At 50.7% G+C, this 17,468-nt stretch overlaps 1 protein-coding gene across 9 annotated transcripts in view; it reads left to right on the forward strand.

Moving 5' to 3' along the window:
• SPATA13 (spermatogenesis associated 13) overlaps positions 1-17,468 on the forward strand; it is a 124,814-nt gene that overhangs the window by 67,989 nt on the left and 39,357 nt on the right. For 8 of the 9 annotated variants that reach the window (XM_089899730.1, XM_089899731.1, XM_022574507.3 and 5 more), the window contains 2 exons: positions 6,017-6,382; positions 8,045-8,189. In XM_089899730.1, the coding sequence (XP_089755856.1) occupies positions 6,017-6,382; positions 8,045-8,189 (511 nt within the window). The remainder of the gene's footprint in view (positions 1-6,016; positions 6,383-8,044; positions 8,190-17,468) is intronic. The other variant, XM_089899737.1, reaches the window with a different exon arrangement.

The following is a 17,468-nucleotide window of genomic DNA, read 5'->3' on the forward strand; positions in this document are numbered from 1 at the left end:
GTAGTATGCCATTGTATATAGGTACCACATCTTTTTTTTTTTTTTTTTTTTTTTTTGCGGTACGCGGGCCTCTCATTGCTGTGGCCTCTCCCATTGCGGAGCACAGGCTCCAGATGCGCAGGCTCAGCGGCCATGGCTCACGGGCCCAGCCGCTCCGCGGCATGTGGGATCCTCCCAGACCGGGGCACGAACCTGTGTCCCCTGCATTGGCAGGCGGACTCTCAACCACTGCGCCACCAGGGAAGCCCCCACATCTTCTTTATCCATTCATTTGTTGATGGACATAGATTGCTTCCATGTCTTGGCTATTGTGAATAGTGCTGCTATGAACATAGGGGTGCAGGTGTCTTTTTGAATTATAGTTGTCTGGATACATACCCAGGAGTGGGATTGCTGGATCATATATGATAAATCTATTTTTAGTTGTCTGAGGAACCTCCATACTGTTCTCCATAGTGGCTTCACCAACTTACATTCCCACCAACAGTGTAGCGGGGTTCCCTTTTCTCCACACCCTCTCCAGCATTTTAAACTAGGAGGTTTTAACTTATGTTCATCCAAGGACTACATCAGTGGAAATCAGGAGGTGGGGATTTTATTATTTTCACACTGAAAGATAGCATTTCCTTCTATTATGAATGTAGGCATCAAACCAGAGCAATTTTAGCAACACCTGTGATATAATCGCCATGGAAATCACAGACCTTTTTCACATCTTATGACAGTTTTTGCTGATATTCTTAAAATTTCTCGTACTCCTCAGTACAGTACTTCAAAGTGTGACAGCTTTTAGACCCATCTCCAGTCCTCTTAATTCATATTACCTATACTACTATATCAAGATTCTTTTAATATTTTGAAAATTGCGTTTCAAAATAATCAGCTTCATTCATAATACTATCTTGTCTTTTTCTGTAAATGTTTAATGTGTATATATTTTTTTCATTGAGGTATAGTTGAGGTACAATAGTACATAAATTTCAGGTATATAGCATAGTGACTCACGATTTTCAAAGGTTATATTCCACTTATACTTATTATATAATATTGGCTGTATTCCCTGTGCTGTACAATATATCCTTGCAGCTTACTTATTTTATATATGGTAGTTTATGTCTCTTAATCCCCGCCCCCTATCTTGCCCCTCCCCCCCACTGGTAACCACTAGTTTGTTCTTTCTGTGGGTCTGTTTCTTTTTTGTTCTATTCACTAGTTTTGTTTTATTTTTGAGATTCCACATAGAAGTGATATCATACAGTATCTGTCTTTCTCTGTCTGACTTACTTCACTTAGTATGATAATCTCTGGGTCCATCCATGTTGCTGCAAATGGCAGAATTTCATTCTTTTTTATGGCTGAATAGTATTCCATTTTGTGTGTGTGTGTGTGTGAGTGTGTGTGTGTGTGTGTGTGTATCACATCTTCTTTATCCCTCCATCTGTCGATGGAATACACGTTTTATCTCATGCATTTAAGATGAGATTTTGAGAAGCGGTCTGTGGGTTCCCCAGGCACAGTTGTCAGAGCCTCTCATAACTGCCGTCTCCTCTCCGCTCCCTCCAAACACTCGACAGCCAAGGGCTGGAAAACCTACAGAGTTCTGTTTTCCTTCTGTAATGGTACACGCCTTGGATGCAGGTGGCCGAGCAGAAAAGGCAGAAATTTTGAAATCGGACAGACTGGGGTATAAAATGGGCCCCTCCCCTTTCTGGCTCTAGGAACGTGAGCAAGTAATTTTATTTATTGTAGCCCTAGTGTCCTGATAAGTAAAATGTGGCCCCTACCTCGTAGGGTGGTGGTGAAGATTAAATACGGTGACGCGCCTGGTGTGGTTCCAGCAGGTCACAGCTGTCGTTACGTAACCTTGTTCCACGGTCTCTGCCACATGCACTGTCAAGATGCTTCTCCTTCCCCCTCCAGCCCGGTGCCTCTGCTGGGTCCCCTGCGGAACCCAGGACCCTGACAACCTGTGAAAACCTGACTTTGCTCATTGTGCTCATCTGTATCTTCACGGTGCCTCTGGCTCATCCGGAGGAAGGTCTCCTTGCTTTAGTTTATTTTATTTTTTAATCTTCACGTGGTCAGAATATGCTTTTTGCCTGTAATATTTTCTTCTGAGTTACCTTGCTGTGCTGCTTCCCTGGAGCTACTGTAACAAATTACCACGGGGGCTAAGACAGCTGACATGTATCCTCGTTGCTGCGGAGGCCAGATGTCTGCAGTCATGGCTGGGCAGGCGGGGCCCCACCCCTGGAAGCCCAAGAGGTGGACCCCCTGCCTCTTCCAGCCTCGGGGTTCCCTGCAGGCTCCTCGGATCACGGGTGCATGGCTCTCATCTCTGTCTCGGGCCGCGCATCTTTCTTCCTCTTGTCTCTGTGTCCACATTTCCCTCCTCTTCCAGGGACGCCAGCCATTGGATTAGGGCTCATCTACTAGTATGACCTCATCTTAACTCCACTGCACCTGCAGACTCCGTACCTGCCACTATGGTCACATTCACAGGTATGGGGGTGAGGACTCCCAGTAGATCTTCAGGGGACACAGTTCAACCCCAGCTCTTGCTGTCGGTCCTGGAGACTCAACGTTAGACGGGGTTCTGAAGGGACGTGTGTGGGATCAGTGTTTTTCCCTCAGGTTAATGATTCACTTTCCCTGTGGTTTCAAAATATGTTTTGAAGTGTCTAAGCAGAGGTAATGAGATCTATTTTGCCTTTTACTTTTGTAACGTAAAGGAGGGAATCTTGCATAGAAGAAAAAAATGCAAACTGCCCCTCAACTAGGGAAAGTATTTTAAAACTATGCTGGGAAGCAAGAATTAACGAGGCCACGGACAGGTCTGTTCACAGACGTTGGTGACTTGGGTGTGAATTGGTCCCGGGTGGGTCTGCGCTGGGCTGCTGGGCTGTGAGGAGAATCTGGGCTAGCAGAGCTCTGGCCCAGCCACTTACACCCAATGAGAGTGTGTTTAAAGAAGGAAAAAACTCTCGGAGGGCGTGGATGTGGTCACCTGCTGTCCCTTCACAGCGTCTGGGGCCACTGCCTATAGCAGAGTCTGGGATAGGTCCTGGCTCGTTGGGTGTGGAGCGTCCTTTGCTGGGTGTTTGTATTTCCGGGAAGAGTCGCACTCAAGCTGTGTTCCCTGGGACGAACCAAGGGTGTATTTCAGAAGCACATAATGTTTGCTAAAAGAAGATTCAGTTTTAGAATTTGCAGGAAAGTTCACATTTGTTTTATTTGAATGTACCTGTCTTCTGGCAAAGCCTCACTGTTTGAATGTGAGCTTAAATCTGAGGGATTTTCCCCCATCCCTCTGTCCCTCCTTCTGTACTTTTGCTTTGAATAAAATGGACGTTTCAGTTTTATATATTATGATTCTATTAACTAATTCCTGCACCTCCTGGGGCATCTGGTACCACTCGGAAGGCATGCTGTCTCCTTTCAGGTCTCGGGTGGGGCTGTACGGTACTGATGTGTCACACGAGAATCATGGTTGGTTCTCCTCGTGCTGCCCTGTGGGCACGAGGCTTTACGCAGTCAGTGTCTGATTTCCTGACCTCTGCACGCCTTCCTTTACCCGCCCCCATCACTTCCTGGAGCCTGTTTGCTCTCAGAAGGATTTGTTACCTGAGCAACTAAGACAACTGCTGGTTTTCCTAAACCCACGTCTCCTTCTCTCTCTCTCTTTTTTTTTTTTTTTGGCATCAATGAGGAAAGCAGGCTGGAGGTTGCATACGTACAAAAAAAAAAAAGAACCCACAAAACCCCACCACCAACAACAAAAGCAACAACTGCACATAGATTTGTGACCAATTTATTGCCTGCAATTTTGTTGTACTGTTTTTCTAGCATGTTGTTTCCCAACCTTTTTATCACTGGGTGATGATATAAATGGGTTTATTCTCACTGTGCTTAAGTTGTCTGTGCCGTTTGATTTAGTAATTGAGTTAAACAATCCATAATAGCCTGTTTTTTATATGTATGTACTGCAAAAAAACAATATTAACTTTTCCATGATTACTCTCATTTTCCCACGGTGTCAGAGGAAAATGTTTTAATACACCCTCTTATACATTCTTTTCTGGAGGTGTGTGAATTAAACTGACAGAAGACAGATTTTTATTCATGTGAGTAAGTGGGAGTTCACAGGAAACTGTGGTTCCAGGATGTGGTTAGCCCTGGGAGCTTACAGAACATCTTAATAGGGGAAAGCGGGTGGAGAAAGGCTCTCACGGGAAAGCAAGTGACTTTTGGGAAAGATTAGGGGCCTGTAGGTGAACAGCTGGGAGACAGGGTAGTTTTGTGCCTGCGTCTGTTTCGGTGAGGGCTTCTCCTCTCAGTGACAAGAGCCAATCTTCCCTGGCTGGAAGAAAGAGAATCCCGTCCCAAGGGAGGGGACTTATGACCACTGAGTTCTGCTTTCACGCAGAAGAAAACCCTGTTCTTAAGCGCCTTCCACTCACAATGGTGTTTATGCTACAGTGGTGTGTTCTGGACTCTGTCCCTGGTGACTTGAATTAAAGACAGTGGTCCAAGCTGTAAGAATCAAATCCGCAGGTAGCAAGGGAGTGGTGTTTGCTAGAGCCCTCTGTCTCTCGAGCAGAGGTGACTTGGTATATGGGAAGTGTCGTGGCTTAGTGGGGACAGAGGTTACAAGGCCCATACCTGGTGTCTCTGTTGCCGCTAGCTGGCTGCGTGGCCCTGGGCAAGTCACCTCACTTCCCCGGGTCTCAGCTTGGAAACACGGGACCTGCATTTCTGGTCTCAGTTGCCACTGACTGGCGAGAGCCCAGAGTCCCTGGGCCACTGCTCAGGGCAGGGTTGCAGGGGGACATCCGCCCCGCTGGGCGCTTGGCCAGGGTGGCCCGCTCTGCCTGCCCTGCAGTCACATGACTTGCCTGGTTAGCACAGCCCTCTCCGGGCTGGGCTCTGTTCTATTTTCACTTGGTTGTTACAGGATGTCTCGGGACGGAAGAGCGGAGGGTACGGGGCTCGCGGGACTGCGCCTGCACGCTCTCTTGCCCCCCTCCCTCCCACAGAGCCCGCAGCGGCCTCCCCTGAGCCCAGACTTGGAGGACACGCTGGGGGAGAGCTCGTCTCCGGGTAGGCTGAGGCCTGGGACGGTTGTTCCCTGGCACAGTGTTTTAAGAGCAGCGATCCACCAGGGCCGATGCGGGTGGCCCTCTGACTCACCGTGGTCGCAGCTCATCCTCCCAGGTCCCAGGAGGGGACAGGGGCTGAAGCAGGCCTGCAGACCTGAAGCACCTTGCCTGGGCCTACAGAGCCAGCTGGGGGCCCAGCCGGATTTACACAGAAGTCTGCCCATTTCCACACCTCGTGGTCTTTTTCCTAGTGCATTGCCTTTGCCTCTGAAAAAGTTACTTGAAAACTTAGGAAGTCTTGCCGACTTCAGGGCTGCAGACTCTCCAGCTGTGGGATCGTCTAGTCTGGAATCTGAGATGTTGAAAGGGTAGTGGTGACCAGTCCCAGCGCACACAGCCAGTTTGTCGGCTGATCTTGTCCTTGGAGCCCCTGGTTCAGTGCTCGCCCCAGCAGACTAAGTCCCCAGGTGTGAGTACCGTGCTGAGCAGCCCAGGCTTGAACCTCTCGAAGCACCTTCTGTCTGTGAATGTAGCTGAGAGAAGGGGCCTCAGGTTGCCAAGTGCAGCCTTAGGGCCCTTTCTCCTACAGGCCTGCGTTACCCTGCCTGTTGTTATGTATATTTGGGGAGACACCCGCTATAGTTAAAAGTCCTTTTTGTTAACTCACCGTGGTGCTGATTTTCTCAGTATCTTGTATCATGGCTCATCATGGGTCACCAAACATCACTAATGAAATTAGGGTTTTAATTCAGCCTCCGATTAAAGACACGTTTGCTTCTTCTCATCCACGTCTCGGTCACATCTTTCTGGTACGCAAACAACTTGGGGGGCTGGGGAGGGGTCGGGGACGTCTGGCTCGTACCTTTTCTTTACCCTCCTGGAAGTCGCCCTCACCTAACTTTTTCGCATTTGAAAAGGTTGTGACCGAGGGGTCCTGGAGGCGGACCTCCGCACCAGAGGAAGAGAGGCTGGAGGCTCAGAGGGTCCCCAGGAGGAGATGCGGACCCGGGAGGAGGTCAAGGCCCCGACCACTCTCTGACTACGGCCAGCCGGTCAGCCTAAGTCTGTCCATCCCTGAAGATGCGATCGCCGTAGACCCCCAGAAAGAGGACCCAGAGGACGGTGACCAGCAGCCCTGCGGGGCCCCCATCGACCCTGCAGACCAGACCCCTGCTGGGGGCTGCCCCCGGGGGGCGCCGAGAAGACGCCCCATCTCCGTGATCGGCGGGGTCGGCTTCTATGGGAGCAGCCAGGCGGAGGAGGGGGAGGCCATTCTGCCCCAAGTAAGCTCGGGCGCGCTGCCACCAAAGCCACTCAGCCCTCCAGCCGCCTGGCCTCTGTCCTCTGGCTGCAAACTTACCGGGAAACTTAACGCTTTCCTTTCTTCTCTCTGCCTCGAGGATGACGTCATCTGCTCACAGCCTTTCTTCCTGACTTTGAAAACATGCATGAATTAGAACTAACCCACTGACATTTGGATGTTTCTTACTAATCCTCTTTCTGGGATCTTGAATAATACGGGAAACCGGTTTGCTGTTTGTTCTGAATCGTCTGGGGAAAGTAGCCTTGCATATTTAGTGAGCTTCCTGAAAGAAGAAATCTGGAAAGAGAAAGTGTCGCTTATCCTTAAAATGTAAAGATACGAAAAAGATAAACCAATTTTTTTCTAGAGATGAGAAAATATTTTTTCCTACCATTTTCTTACTCTTTGCACGTCAGTTGCAGCTTCGTAACTGTTTTGACAATAGGTTAAAATCTTACTATTATTCTCTTAGTATACTTTAGTAATTCAACAAGTGTTTATCAATTACCCAGAGAGCCCTTTGAAGCTACAAAACATTTAAATAAAGGCCCTGTTCCGAAGGAGTTTCTATTATTTGGTGAGACTCATACCCCAGCCATGGTCCAGGGTTCACAGAACCATACATGACTAGTGCCAGTTTCATTTTTTTTTAAACTTGCCAGTTGATATCACAGCCCATAAATTCTCTTAAAAGGGCAGTTCTATATTGGTATTGGATTTTATGTTTACATTCTCCCTATAAGCCCAGCACAATGCTTATTTATAGCAAATACCCAAAAACCTCTTGCTTAATTGAACTAAACTGAACTGAATTTTTAAGGTAAAAAACAAATTATGTTGAAGAATACCTCAAACTTTTTGTTGTGTTAAGATGCTCTGCATGCTAGGAAATAATTCTGGAAGGCGGCTCTGCTCACCAGTGTATCACCAGTGCCACACAAGAAGTAATTCTGAACGAAAGCCAACTGTAATCTATTTTAACTTGAAACACAGCCTAGGGGAGATCTAAAGCATTACAGACATTTTTTTCATTTCAGAGCGTCCAAAAGAAATGGAGTAAGATAATTTTGTGCACTCATTTAGGGAACTGGGTAGAAAAATACTGAGAAAACCTGCGGAAAGCAGGGACCAACTTGGCCTTGAGTGTAGTTGTAGGGACAATTCATACGGAAGGTCACAAGGACATACGGATGATTCTAAATCTGTGGAAAACCAACTGTCCTCGTAGACAAGGCTCCACCGCCCTGTTAGTTTAGGTGAATGAGAACTGTGCTCCACAAATGCTGGTCCCTGCCTGCGGGTGGGTGTAGGGCGGAGGCCGGGGGTGGGGGGGGTGGGGGTGGCTGGCGTTGCCTCTGCTTCCCTGGGGCTTGCTGGGCCGGGGGTGGGGCACCACTTCCTCCCCCAGCTTCCCCTGCTCCACGCTGGCCTTTCCTGAGTGTCCCCCGGGGGTGTGTCCTGGCAGGTGGCCAAAACGTGATGCCCTGAGGGGTCGGCACTGGGGTTTCCGGTTAGAGGAAGGTCGTCCTTGAGCTTGCGCAGCTCGGGCCCCGGGCTGTGATCAGAGCCTTGAGGTGAGGATGCTGAGATCCCGGGGCCCCTACTTCCTGCCCCTTCTCACCGCCTCTCCTTTCCTTTGCAGCCAGCTGCCCGGCCGCCCGTGCCCGCGCACCAGGTGCCGCCCTACCGCGCGGTGTCGGCCCGGCTGCGGCCGTGCGCCTTCTCCCAGAGCACCCCCATCGGGCTGGACCGCGTGGGACGCCGGCGGCTCATGAGAGCATCCAACAGTGAGTGTCGCGGGCCTCCCTGGTCCGCTCCCGGAGATGGGGGTGGAGTCCTCCACCGGGCAGCTTCCATTCAACGGAGGCGCCCGGGCCATTGCGCCCCGTCCGCCTGCCCTGGGCCAGGGGTGGAGAGGACCCACCGGGTGTCAGGAGCTGCCCCTGCAGGGGCCGGCTTATCACCCCCGTCCAGGGAGGGTGACCTGTGGGCTCTGAGCCATCACGGTGGCCCTGACCTTGAGAAGATCTGGGGACCGAGTTCCTACCATGGAGGAATGAACTCCTGACCGTGAATGGGCTCCCGGGGAGGATTTGTCTTAACCTGACTTTCAAAGCTCTTTCTGGGTGTTTGAGGTTCACCAGTACTGTTTGAGCAGCACGGAGGAGTTTTTTATCTGATAGAGTTGTTCATATGCTACCTTAGTCCTTATCCGATAAATACCTGCTGACCCGAATTCATGGAATGATTCAGGTTCCTGAGAGAGCACGTTGACGTCCGAGCCAGCCCGCTGGCTGGACAGTGGCCTGGCCAGGCGCACGGGGCAGGAATAGGACGGGCGCTTACCGTGGGGCAGACGCCGCCCCGCATGCTCTGCTGCTTAGTTCCTTTGATCGCGTGAACCTCGTTTTACAGACCAGAAACCCCAAGTGTAAATAAGGGAGCCACCAAGGATGTGGCAGAGAAGGGACTTGAATCTGCAGTCAGATAGAATTTTCACTGCAGGCCCATGTTTTTAACCACTGAACTGTGCGACTCTAAAGAGACACAGCAGCCTGCCGACGACCAGACCTTCGGTTGCCGGGTTTACCGTCTTACCTTTGAAAAGCAGCGTCGCGCGGTGCGCGTGAGTGATGCATGGGGCACTCGGACACCTGGGTTCTGGGCAGCGCTGCCGCCCACCAGCCAGTGGGCACGACCTCCATGTGACTGTGGTGACCGGAGCCGAGCCGCAAGAAGGGGCGGGATTTACAGAGTGTTCTTTCCAGAGACTTGAAGGAGGCCGAGGGCATCGCTCAGTGTCTTTACATTTCAGGGAGAGGGAGTGGAGGGGGGACCACAGAGGGTGGAGAAGAGAAAGGGAACAGGTGGGGTGAGGCCCCAGTCATCCTCCCCTTGAAGAGGATGGAGGACGGAGAAGGTGACGAGAGGATGGAGATGGTGACGGGAAGGTCGCTGATGGATTGTGACCCAGAAATGGTGGCAGAGGGTGTCCTGGGAGGGCCGTGCCTGGTGCTGGGCGGTCAGGGAGTCATGAACGGTGAGGGTGAGGGAATGTCTGTCCTCCACATGGTGCCGCCTGGCTTCTGCCTCAGGAGGAATCCGGGCTGGACTCTCGTCAGACAGGGTGAAAAGGAAAGAGGAAGCGGGGGGCGGCTGGAGGCCGAGGAAGTTTTCGAGCATCTCTTGCTTTTGTGGTCCTCTCTGCCGAGCAGGTGGGGCCCCTGGGATCACACTCCCGCCCCCCCAACCCCGTCCCGGGGCCCCTGCCCTCTGGCTCCCCCGCCACCTCCTCAGGCCAGGCTTCCGCCCACGCTGGTCAGAGTTCCTGTTCGGTTCTTACTGCTGTTTCCCTGTGAGCTTTCCCCACCGTCACTGGAATGGAGTCCCAGCCCCTTAAGCGAGGTTGCAGGCTCTCTGCCACCTGCCCGCCATGGTCTGCTGCTCTCGCATCTCCTCCGGCGCTCCCTCACCACCCGGCTCTCCGCTCGCTCTGCCCAGATTCCCCTTCCTTCCCTTCACATACGGCAACGTTCATTCCATTCCAAATTCAAAACTCACTGCCCTGGGGACCCTTGGAGACAAATGCACCGTCATCTTTCTGCACAGCAGTTGCTTCTCTCCAGCCCGGTCATCAGCGTCTGGTGATGCATTTCGAGAAAGTTGTCCAAAAGGAGAGAAAAGGCTGCAAGCACACGATGCCTTCAAAATGTTACTAGTGATGGAAAAAAAGTTGAAACAATGGAAATGTCCACTTTCAGTGGGATAGTCTAGTGTCATATGGGCGACCACTTCAAAACCGTTTACAGCATCGTTAGGGAAAGCCCATAACAACGTGGAAAATGACCGATGTAATATTAAAGTGAGAAAAAGGGAAATAATGTTGTATTAGTTTGCTAGGGCTGCCGTCACAAAGTACCACAGACCAGGTGCCTTAAACAGCAGGAATGAATCGTCTCAGTTCTAGAGGCTGGAAGCAGGGTGGGTTCCTCCCGAGGCCTGAGGGGGACCCTCTGGCGGCCTTGGGTCCCCTGTATCTCGGCATCTGGATGCATCTCCCTCACCTCTGCCTCCATCTTCACGTGGCGTCCTGTTGAATCAGGGCCCACCTTGATGATCGCATCTCAGCTTGATCATCTACTGAGACCTGTTTCCAAATAAGACCACAGTCACTGGTACTGGGGGTTAGAATTTTAGCATCCTTTGGCGCGGGGGGGACACAATTCAACCCATAACATACCATGATTGCAGCTGTATACGGCGTGTACACATGTGGTGAAAGGTTTACCAAGAATATGCACAAGTGAAAATAGTGTAGTTAGGCGGGTAGGAATATAGATGGGTTTTCTTCTAACCCTGTACTCATACAAACAGCTTATTTCTGCACCTTCTGTGTTTTGTTTGGAGTTGAGTGTTCTTTTGCTGAGAAGCAACAAAAACTGACTCTACCTAGTTGGAGCAAAAGAGAACGTCTTGGAAGGGTGTCAGGTGTTCCCAGAATTGATGGGGTGTCTGGGAACCTGTCTAGGAAGTGGACGGCAGTCGGGGTTGCTCCTGGGAGTCGGGGAGCCACATGCAAGGAGCCGAGGAAGGCCAGTCTGTCCGTCTTTGCCTCTGAAGTCGCTCAAGAGCCAAAGTCCCAGGATGGGGTTCAACTCCTCAGCTCAGGTGACGTGTCCACCACCTGGGGGCACTGGGACAGAGTGGAAGATGGGGTCCTCCAGGGATGGACCCCTTGTCTTCAGTACAAGGAGGCAGGTGCGTGGATTCCCTGACCACGATGGAGGGGAGGTTGTTCCCCCAAAGGAAATCCAAGTGGTGTTGGAAGTAGAAATAGATTCTGGACAGATGCCCCATTTGTTCATTCATTCATTCAGTGTCTGTTGAGGACCTGCCATGTGCCAGGTGACAGCCATGAGCACAGCAAAGCCCTTTACTTCACACACATTCTAGTGCGGGGATGATAAATTAACAAGGAACTGTAACATGGCAGGTGGCACACCATAAAGAAAGATAAAGCAGGTAGAGGGTATTTGTTTTTGTTTTTGTTTTTTTAATTTTTATTTATTTATTTATTTTTGGCTGTGTTGGGTCTTCATTTCTGTGCGAGGGCTTTCTCTAGCTGCGGCAAGCGGGGGCCACTCTGCATCACGGTACGCGGGCCTCTCACTGTCGCGGCCTCTCTTGTTGCGGAGCACAGGCTCCAGACGCGCAGGCTCAGGAGTTGTGGCTCACGGGCCTAGTTGCTCTGTGGCATGTGGGATCATCCCAGACCAGGGCTCGAACCTGTGTCCCCTGCATTGGCAGGCGGATTCTCAACCACTGTGCCACCAGGGAAGCCCGAGGGTATTCATTTTTAAAAGAACATCGTTTTAACAGTGATGCACCTATTCCACGTCTAATTAAAACCCTCTCACTCCTTCCATGGAGGGAAACAACCCAGAGGCTCACCAGTCACTGCAAACGTCTCCCAAGTCCAGGGCCTCTGAGTACCTCCATCTGTGCTCCAGCCCCACTGCAAAGCCTTGTCAGTGTTTATGCCCAGAAGTAAGTCCAAGCAACACACCCTTCCATAGTGGAAAGAGGTGGAGGAAAGGAAACAGAAACTACATAAATATTGTGTGTACATACACACGTGATGCCAGGAAAGGACGCTTCTCTTCTCTGCCTCTGGTTGTGAGGCACACGTGCTACTTCTGACTCTGCCCAACTTGACCCCATCGTTTGCTCCGGAGCCTCTGCCCCGAGCCCTGCCTGTGCTGCTCTTTGCCAGCTGAGGTGCTCCAAGCCTTCACTCCAGGCTCTCAGCTGGTACTGGTTCTACTTGTTTAGAGTCACCATGGCCTCCTGCATTACCCTCTCTGAGTCAAAAATCAGTCAGTCTACCAAAAAAAAAAAAAAAAAGTGTTGCACATCAGCTCTGAGCCAGGCGCCACTTCCACCACTTGGAGAACAGCAGAGATAAAAGCATCCCAAAGCGTTTACATTCCAGCATTTAAATAGATTCAGGAAGCGGGTAAGTAGGATTAGCTCAGGCACTGATGATCATTCTGGAGAAGGTGAAGCTGGACAAGGTGGAGGGCGACCTCGTGTCCCTAAGGAGGTGCCGTTGGAGCCGAGACCTGGAAGATCTGAGAGAGGAGAGGTCCCAACGGAAGGAGCACCAGATGCCCGACGCAGGCAGGAGCTTGGTGTGCCTGAGGTTCAGCGAGAAGGCCGGGGTGCCTGGAGCTCAGGAATCGGGTGGGAGCGGACGGCGCAGCCTGGAGGTTAGAGAGAAGCTGGATAGAAGGGGCGTCGCGGGTCTCGAGAAGGGGTCGGGGTTATTCCGAGTGAAACGGGAAGCTGTTGGCAGCTGGGCTTCAGAGAGGAAGGCTGTCTGGGGAGAGAGGGCAGAGGAAGGAGGCTAATTGGAAGGTTATTGCGTTGGTCCAGTTGGGAAACGATGGTGGGCGACCACAGAAGACACCCATGTGTTCCCTGGACGCTCATTTTCCAGAGCACGAGGAAGCTTGAAAGCCGGTCCTTCGCTCTGAGTCAGCGGGGCCAGGGCTGGGGGCTCTGGCGGAAGGACTTCTCTCTTGGGGGAGGAAATTCAGTTTTGACAGAGCTGAGTTACCGGATGGAAATAAAATACTTTGTCAATGTATTATTAAGTGACCCCAAACCCCTGTGTTGCCCTCTTCGTTTCTGGGCTATGGTGAACATCACCCTCTCTCCGGGGAGATTCCAGCAGGGGTCTGATAGGTAAGGCAGGCAAATCCAAATCTAGAATAAGTGTCTCTTCCAGTAAGGACAAACCACCTACCCCTCTGTTATGGAAAGGGTCCATTGTAATCAACTCCCCACAAGTAGTCGTCTGGGTCCTTCAAGGAACCATATCATTAACTTTGTTGAGGGGACACCCTGTGGTTTAGCCCAGCCTTGGCATCTGTGGCTGCCACCAGAGCCATTTTATTTTTTTAACCCACTGAGTCAGCATCAAGACAACCAGGAACCAAGATGCACATTTGCCCCGTGGGACATAATGTCACACGGTTGTCAAACAGCCTCGTTTGCTGTGGGATTCCTGTGGGACAGATGATTTCCCGTGCTTTGAGTGTATTCTGACGTATCCAATCACACCCCTTCCCCAGAGCCGTCCATGAACCCATTTTGTTCTCTCCAAGCTCCCCCGGTGGCTCCTCAGACAAGCCATTTGCTCTGACCGTGAATCCACACAGGCTAACCCCTCACTGAGGCCAGAGTATCGCTTAGATTTTACTGCTGGGGGGACTTCCGTTTCCGGGGGCACCAGGGAAGTGACAGGAGGGCTCGAAGGAAGAGTTGCAGTAATGGGACCCCGGACCCCAAGGTCACCTGGCTTCTGCTTCATGAGGAGGCCCTGAGTCTGGAACCGACTTAGATCTGGGAGTTGAGTGAGGTCCCTCGATTCCCTGTGGTGGTGGCTCAGGTGTGCCCTCTGCTCACCAGAGTTGGCCATTTCCTGCTACACGAGTCAAGCAGTACCTTCATGGAGACCCTCATCAGTTTTGTCCCCCAGGGACCCTGTATAAGTGAAGCGCAGCCGGAGATCAGGTGGGTCACACCGTCCCAGTGACCGAGCAGGCCCTGCTGCCTAGGGCAGAAGCCACGCCCACTTACCCAGGTGGACATCCCACCTCCATGGAGTCCTGGACTCCTTGAAATAGAAGCCTCTCCCGCTGGCTCCCTGGGCCCAGGGAGATTAGCAGCAGGTTGATTATAATGTAGCTGCCACGTCCATCATCTGGTTTGGGAGGTAAGCCCAGGGGAGGGTGAGGACCTGACACACCGGCTCCAGCGTTTCTGTCCCCAGACTTGCACCCCTTCTTCTTCATCTTCCGAGAGCTGGCCTCTCAGCTGCCTTATGAGTGGGCAGCCCTGGGTGCCGGTTCCCGTCCCACCAACGTGCTGGAGTGGCTACCCCGCCTCAGGAGCCCATGTGTTGAATGCACAATCCCTGGTGCGTGCCGCCCAGGTGGGCAGATTTGGTCTGATCTGAATTATGTTTAGTAAATGCAGTGTGTGGGAACCTTGTTTGGATTCTGATACCAACCAGCCGGCTGTGAAAAGGTCATTTCGAGACAAGGGGGGACATTTTCACATGGAATCAGTATTCAGAAAAGGAATTATTGTTAATTTTGTTCATAGGGATAATGATAGTGTAGTTAAGTCCTTGTTAAGTCCTTGTTCATTTGGGTACATACTAATATTTGTTGCACGAAATGATACATGGGAGATTTGCTTTAAAATATCCCCAATATTATTGGGAACTAGTTGGGAAAAATTGTAAAATATTGATCCTTCTGGGTTCATCATATAATTTCTCTACTTTCATGTTTGTTTGCAATTTCGTAGAATAAAAGGTTTTAAAAATAATGAAAAGGGTGTTTCCTCCGCCCTGGTCAAGTGTTCTCAAAATGTCCAAATCCCAGAAGTGCCCACAACTAACATTTTCTCAAAATGTAGAAATGTGACCATTAGCAGTTTAACTTTTCTTAAGAAATGAAGACCTAATCCTTTTAGGTGAACGTGAGGTCCTCCTCAGAACTTTGCAGCATGGTGCTGGGCTCTTTTCCAGAACCAGCTACTTCTCTCTGGCTTTGTTTAGAGCTCTTGTCTCACCTCCTCCCTGGCCCATATGTCGCTGAGGAGAGCTTATTACATGGAGCAATCCTTGGTCACGCTTACCCACTGCATGGGTGTGGTGTTGGAATAATAGAATTCCACCATGAATCACAGTGGTACTCAGAAGTGCTTTTCTCAAGTTCACGGCTGGGAGGGTGCCAGCCTATAAAAACCCTGTGGCTTTGTTGGCGATAGAGTTTGTGCCCCTTGCTCTTCCTTGGGTCTGAGCAAGTGTGCCTGTGCAGTGCTGACTTTCTCCTAGGGAACTACCTTTGCTGCCTTTTATGATGTTTTCTCTTACATCCAAGGCAGCTTATTCCATCACAGCCTGATTTTCCCATACTTATTTCCGTTCCTGCCATCTTTCCTCTCGTAACTAGTCTACCTGTTCTGATCAGAAGTCAGATTTGATCGCCCTTCAAAATTCTTATTTTCATGTCTACTCATGCTTCTCTTTCTACCCATCCCATGCATCGAGTTCAGATTAGTTTTCTCCTGTGATGTAAACAAAGTGATTGTCTTAACTGTCTCCCAGAAAGAACGACATCCAGTTTCCTTAGCTGGATGGAATCTTAATGGGTCACAAGCAAAGGAATACAGCATGCCACTGAACCAGTAGATTTGCATATGCCATTTAAAAAATATATTTGTTACATTTTCAATAAGGCTTTTACTCAACCAAAAAGTATTATTTTGTAATAATGCTGAACCACAGAGGAAAGAAAACGACAGGATTAGGGCAAATGAAAACTTGTTGTAAAAAATAGAGAAAATGACTTTCTGGGGAGACACAAACGTGAGTTGACTTGATGGACTTTTTATGGCTTTTTAAAGTATTTCGTCCCACATGCTGTGTGGAGTGGCCAAAAAAATAAAAGTAAAAAATAAATAAAAGGGACTTCCTTGGCGGTCCGGTGGTTAAGACTCCGCGCTTCCAATGCAGGGGGCGTGGGTTCAATCCCTGGTCGGGAAACTAGGATCCCACATGCCGTGTGGCACGGCCAAAAAATAAAATTAAAAAAAAAAAGTCAAAATTACTCAAATGATTGCTTGATTTGATTTTTTTCTCACATCTTAATTTCTTATGAATATAGTCCCTTTGCACGCTAGGAAAGAGGATCATGTTAAACCAGTGTAGCCCTCCAGTGACCTGGGCCAGAATTGCTGGATCTGCAGCAGAATCATGTCATCATTTAAGCCGTCACCCATGGCGTTGTAAAACTCTAACTCATAACCACCTGTGTACATTATATTTTCGTTAGGAAACAACCAAAAAATCCAGTCCTTAAGGGCATGATGCATATGAATAATATCTTGTTCTATAAAAGAATAACCCAAGTTACACAAGTGGCCACCTATGTGTGAAGTACACCCGTCCGGCCAGTGTTGCTGGGGGGAGGAGGTATTTTGAAAACCTACTCCGAGGTTTAAAAATTCCTAGTTCTGCTGTCAGTGAGAAAGCAAGAAAACAATGCCACAGACCGCACTGCTATTGATCAGGGTCTACCATGAGAATATAAATTTAGAGATAAAGGGTGGGGAATTGGATAACTTAGAAATTTCCAAACTAATGAACTTAATGACGAGAAATCCAGCATGCTGCCTTTTTCCTTTCGCCGAGAACACACTGAGGCCCGTTTTAGAGACGCATCCAGGTCTGAAAGGGGATGGCAGGTGTCCCCCCGAGTGGGTTCCTGCTTCCTCCGTCCGTGTCCGCGGAAAGGCCGGGCGGGAGCTCCCGCGGGGGGCCGGGCCGGGCCGGGCCGGGCCGGGCCAGTCCCACTTAGCCCATCATGAGCCCGGCGACCTCTCTGGGGTGGATCCGTAAACTCCCGAGCCCCGCACGGGCGCTGCCTTCCGCCGGGGCCCCGGGGGGAGCGGGCGCACGTCCGCGGCACTGGAGGGCCTGGGGTCCTGCGTGCAGGGCTGCACACAGGGTCCTGCACGCGGGGGGGGGGGGGGGCGGCGGAGCTGCCCGCGCGCCTCCCGCAACTGCCGCCCGCTGCCGCCGCGCAGCCCGCACGCCAGCCTGGCTCCTCTGGCGAAGGTTCCCACACAGCTTTCAGGCTGGTTTGTCTACGGGAAAAAGGCGTGTGTCAAGACGGTCCACTGTCTTTAAAGCCCAGTAGTTTCAAAGGGCAACTGAGGTTATCACTCGGGATATCCTTCCCCGCCCGCAACTTCCAGTCGCTCTGTTTGGTTTTGTGCAGAGATGTATTTTCTCAGCCACGGAGAGATCTCCTTATGTATGTGCTTATTTACTTTCCTGCATTTAGGAACTAGTATTGGTTGTAAAGGCCAGTTTATCCAACCTCATTAGGAAATGATGTAGGACGTGCCATTAGGACATAGTCAAACAGTGGCATTTCAGGACGCGTCCAAGGTGCGCGGAAACCTTTCTGACTTGAGCTTTCAGT

Source organism: Delphinapterus leucas, chromosome 18 (genome assembly GCF_059928025.1).
Source record: "Delphinapterus leucas isolate spDelLeu-1000000601 "Yukka" chromosome 18, BTC_Dleu_Yukka2, whole genome shotgun sequence".
NCBI classification, from domain to species: Eukaryota; Metazoa; Chordata; class Mammalia; order Artiodactyla; family Monodontidae; genus Delphinapterus; species Delphinapterus leucas.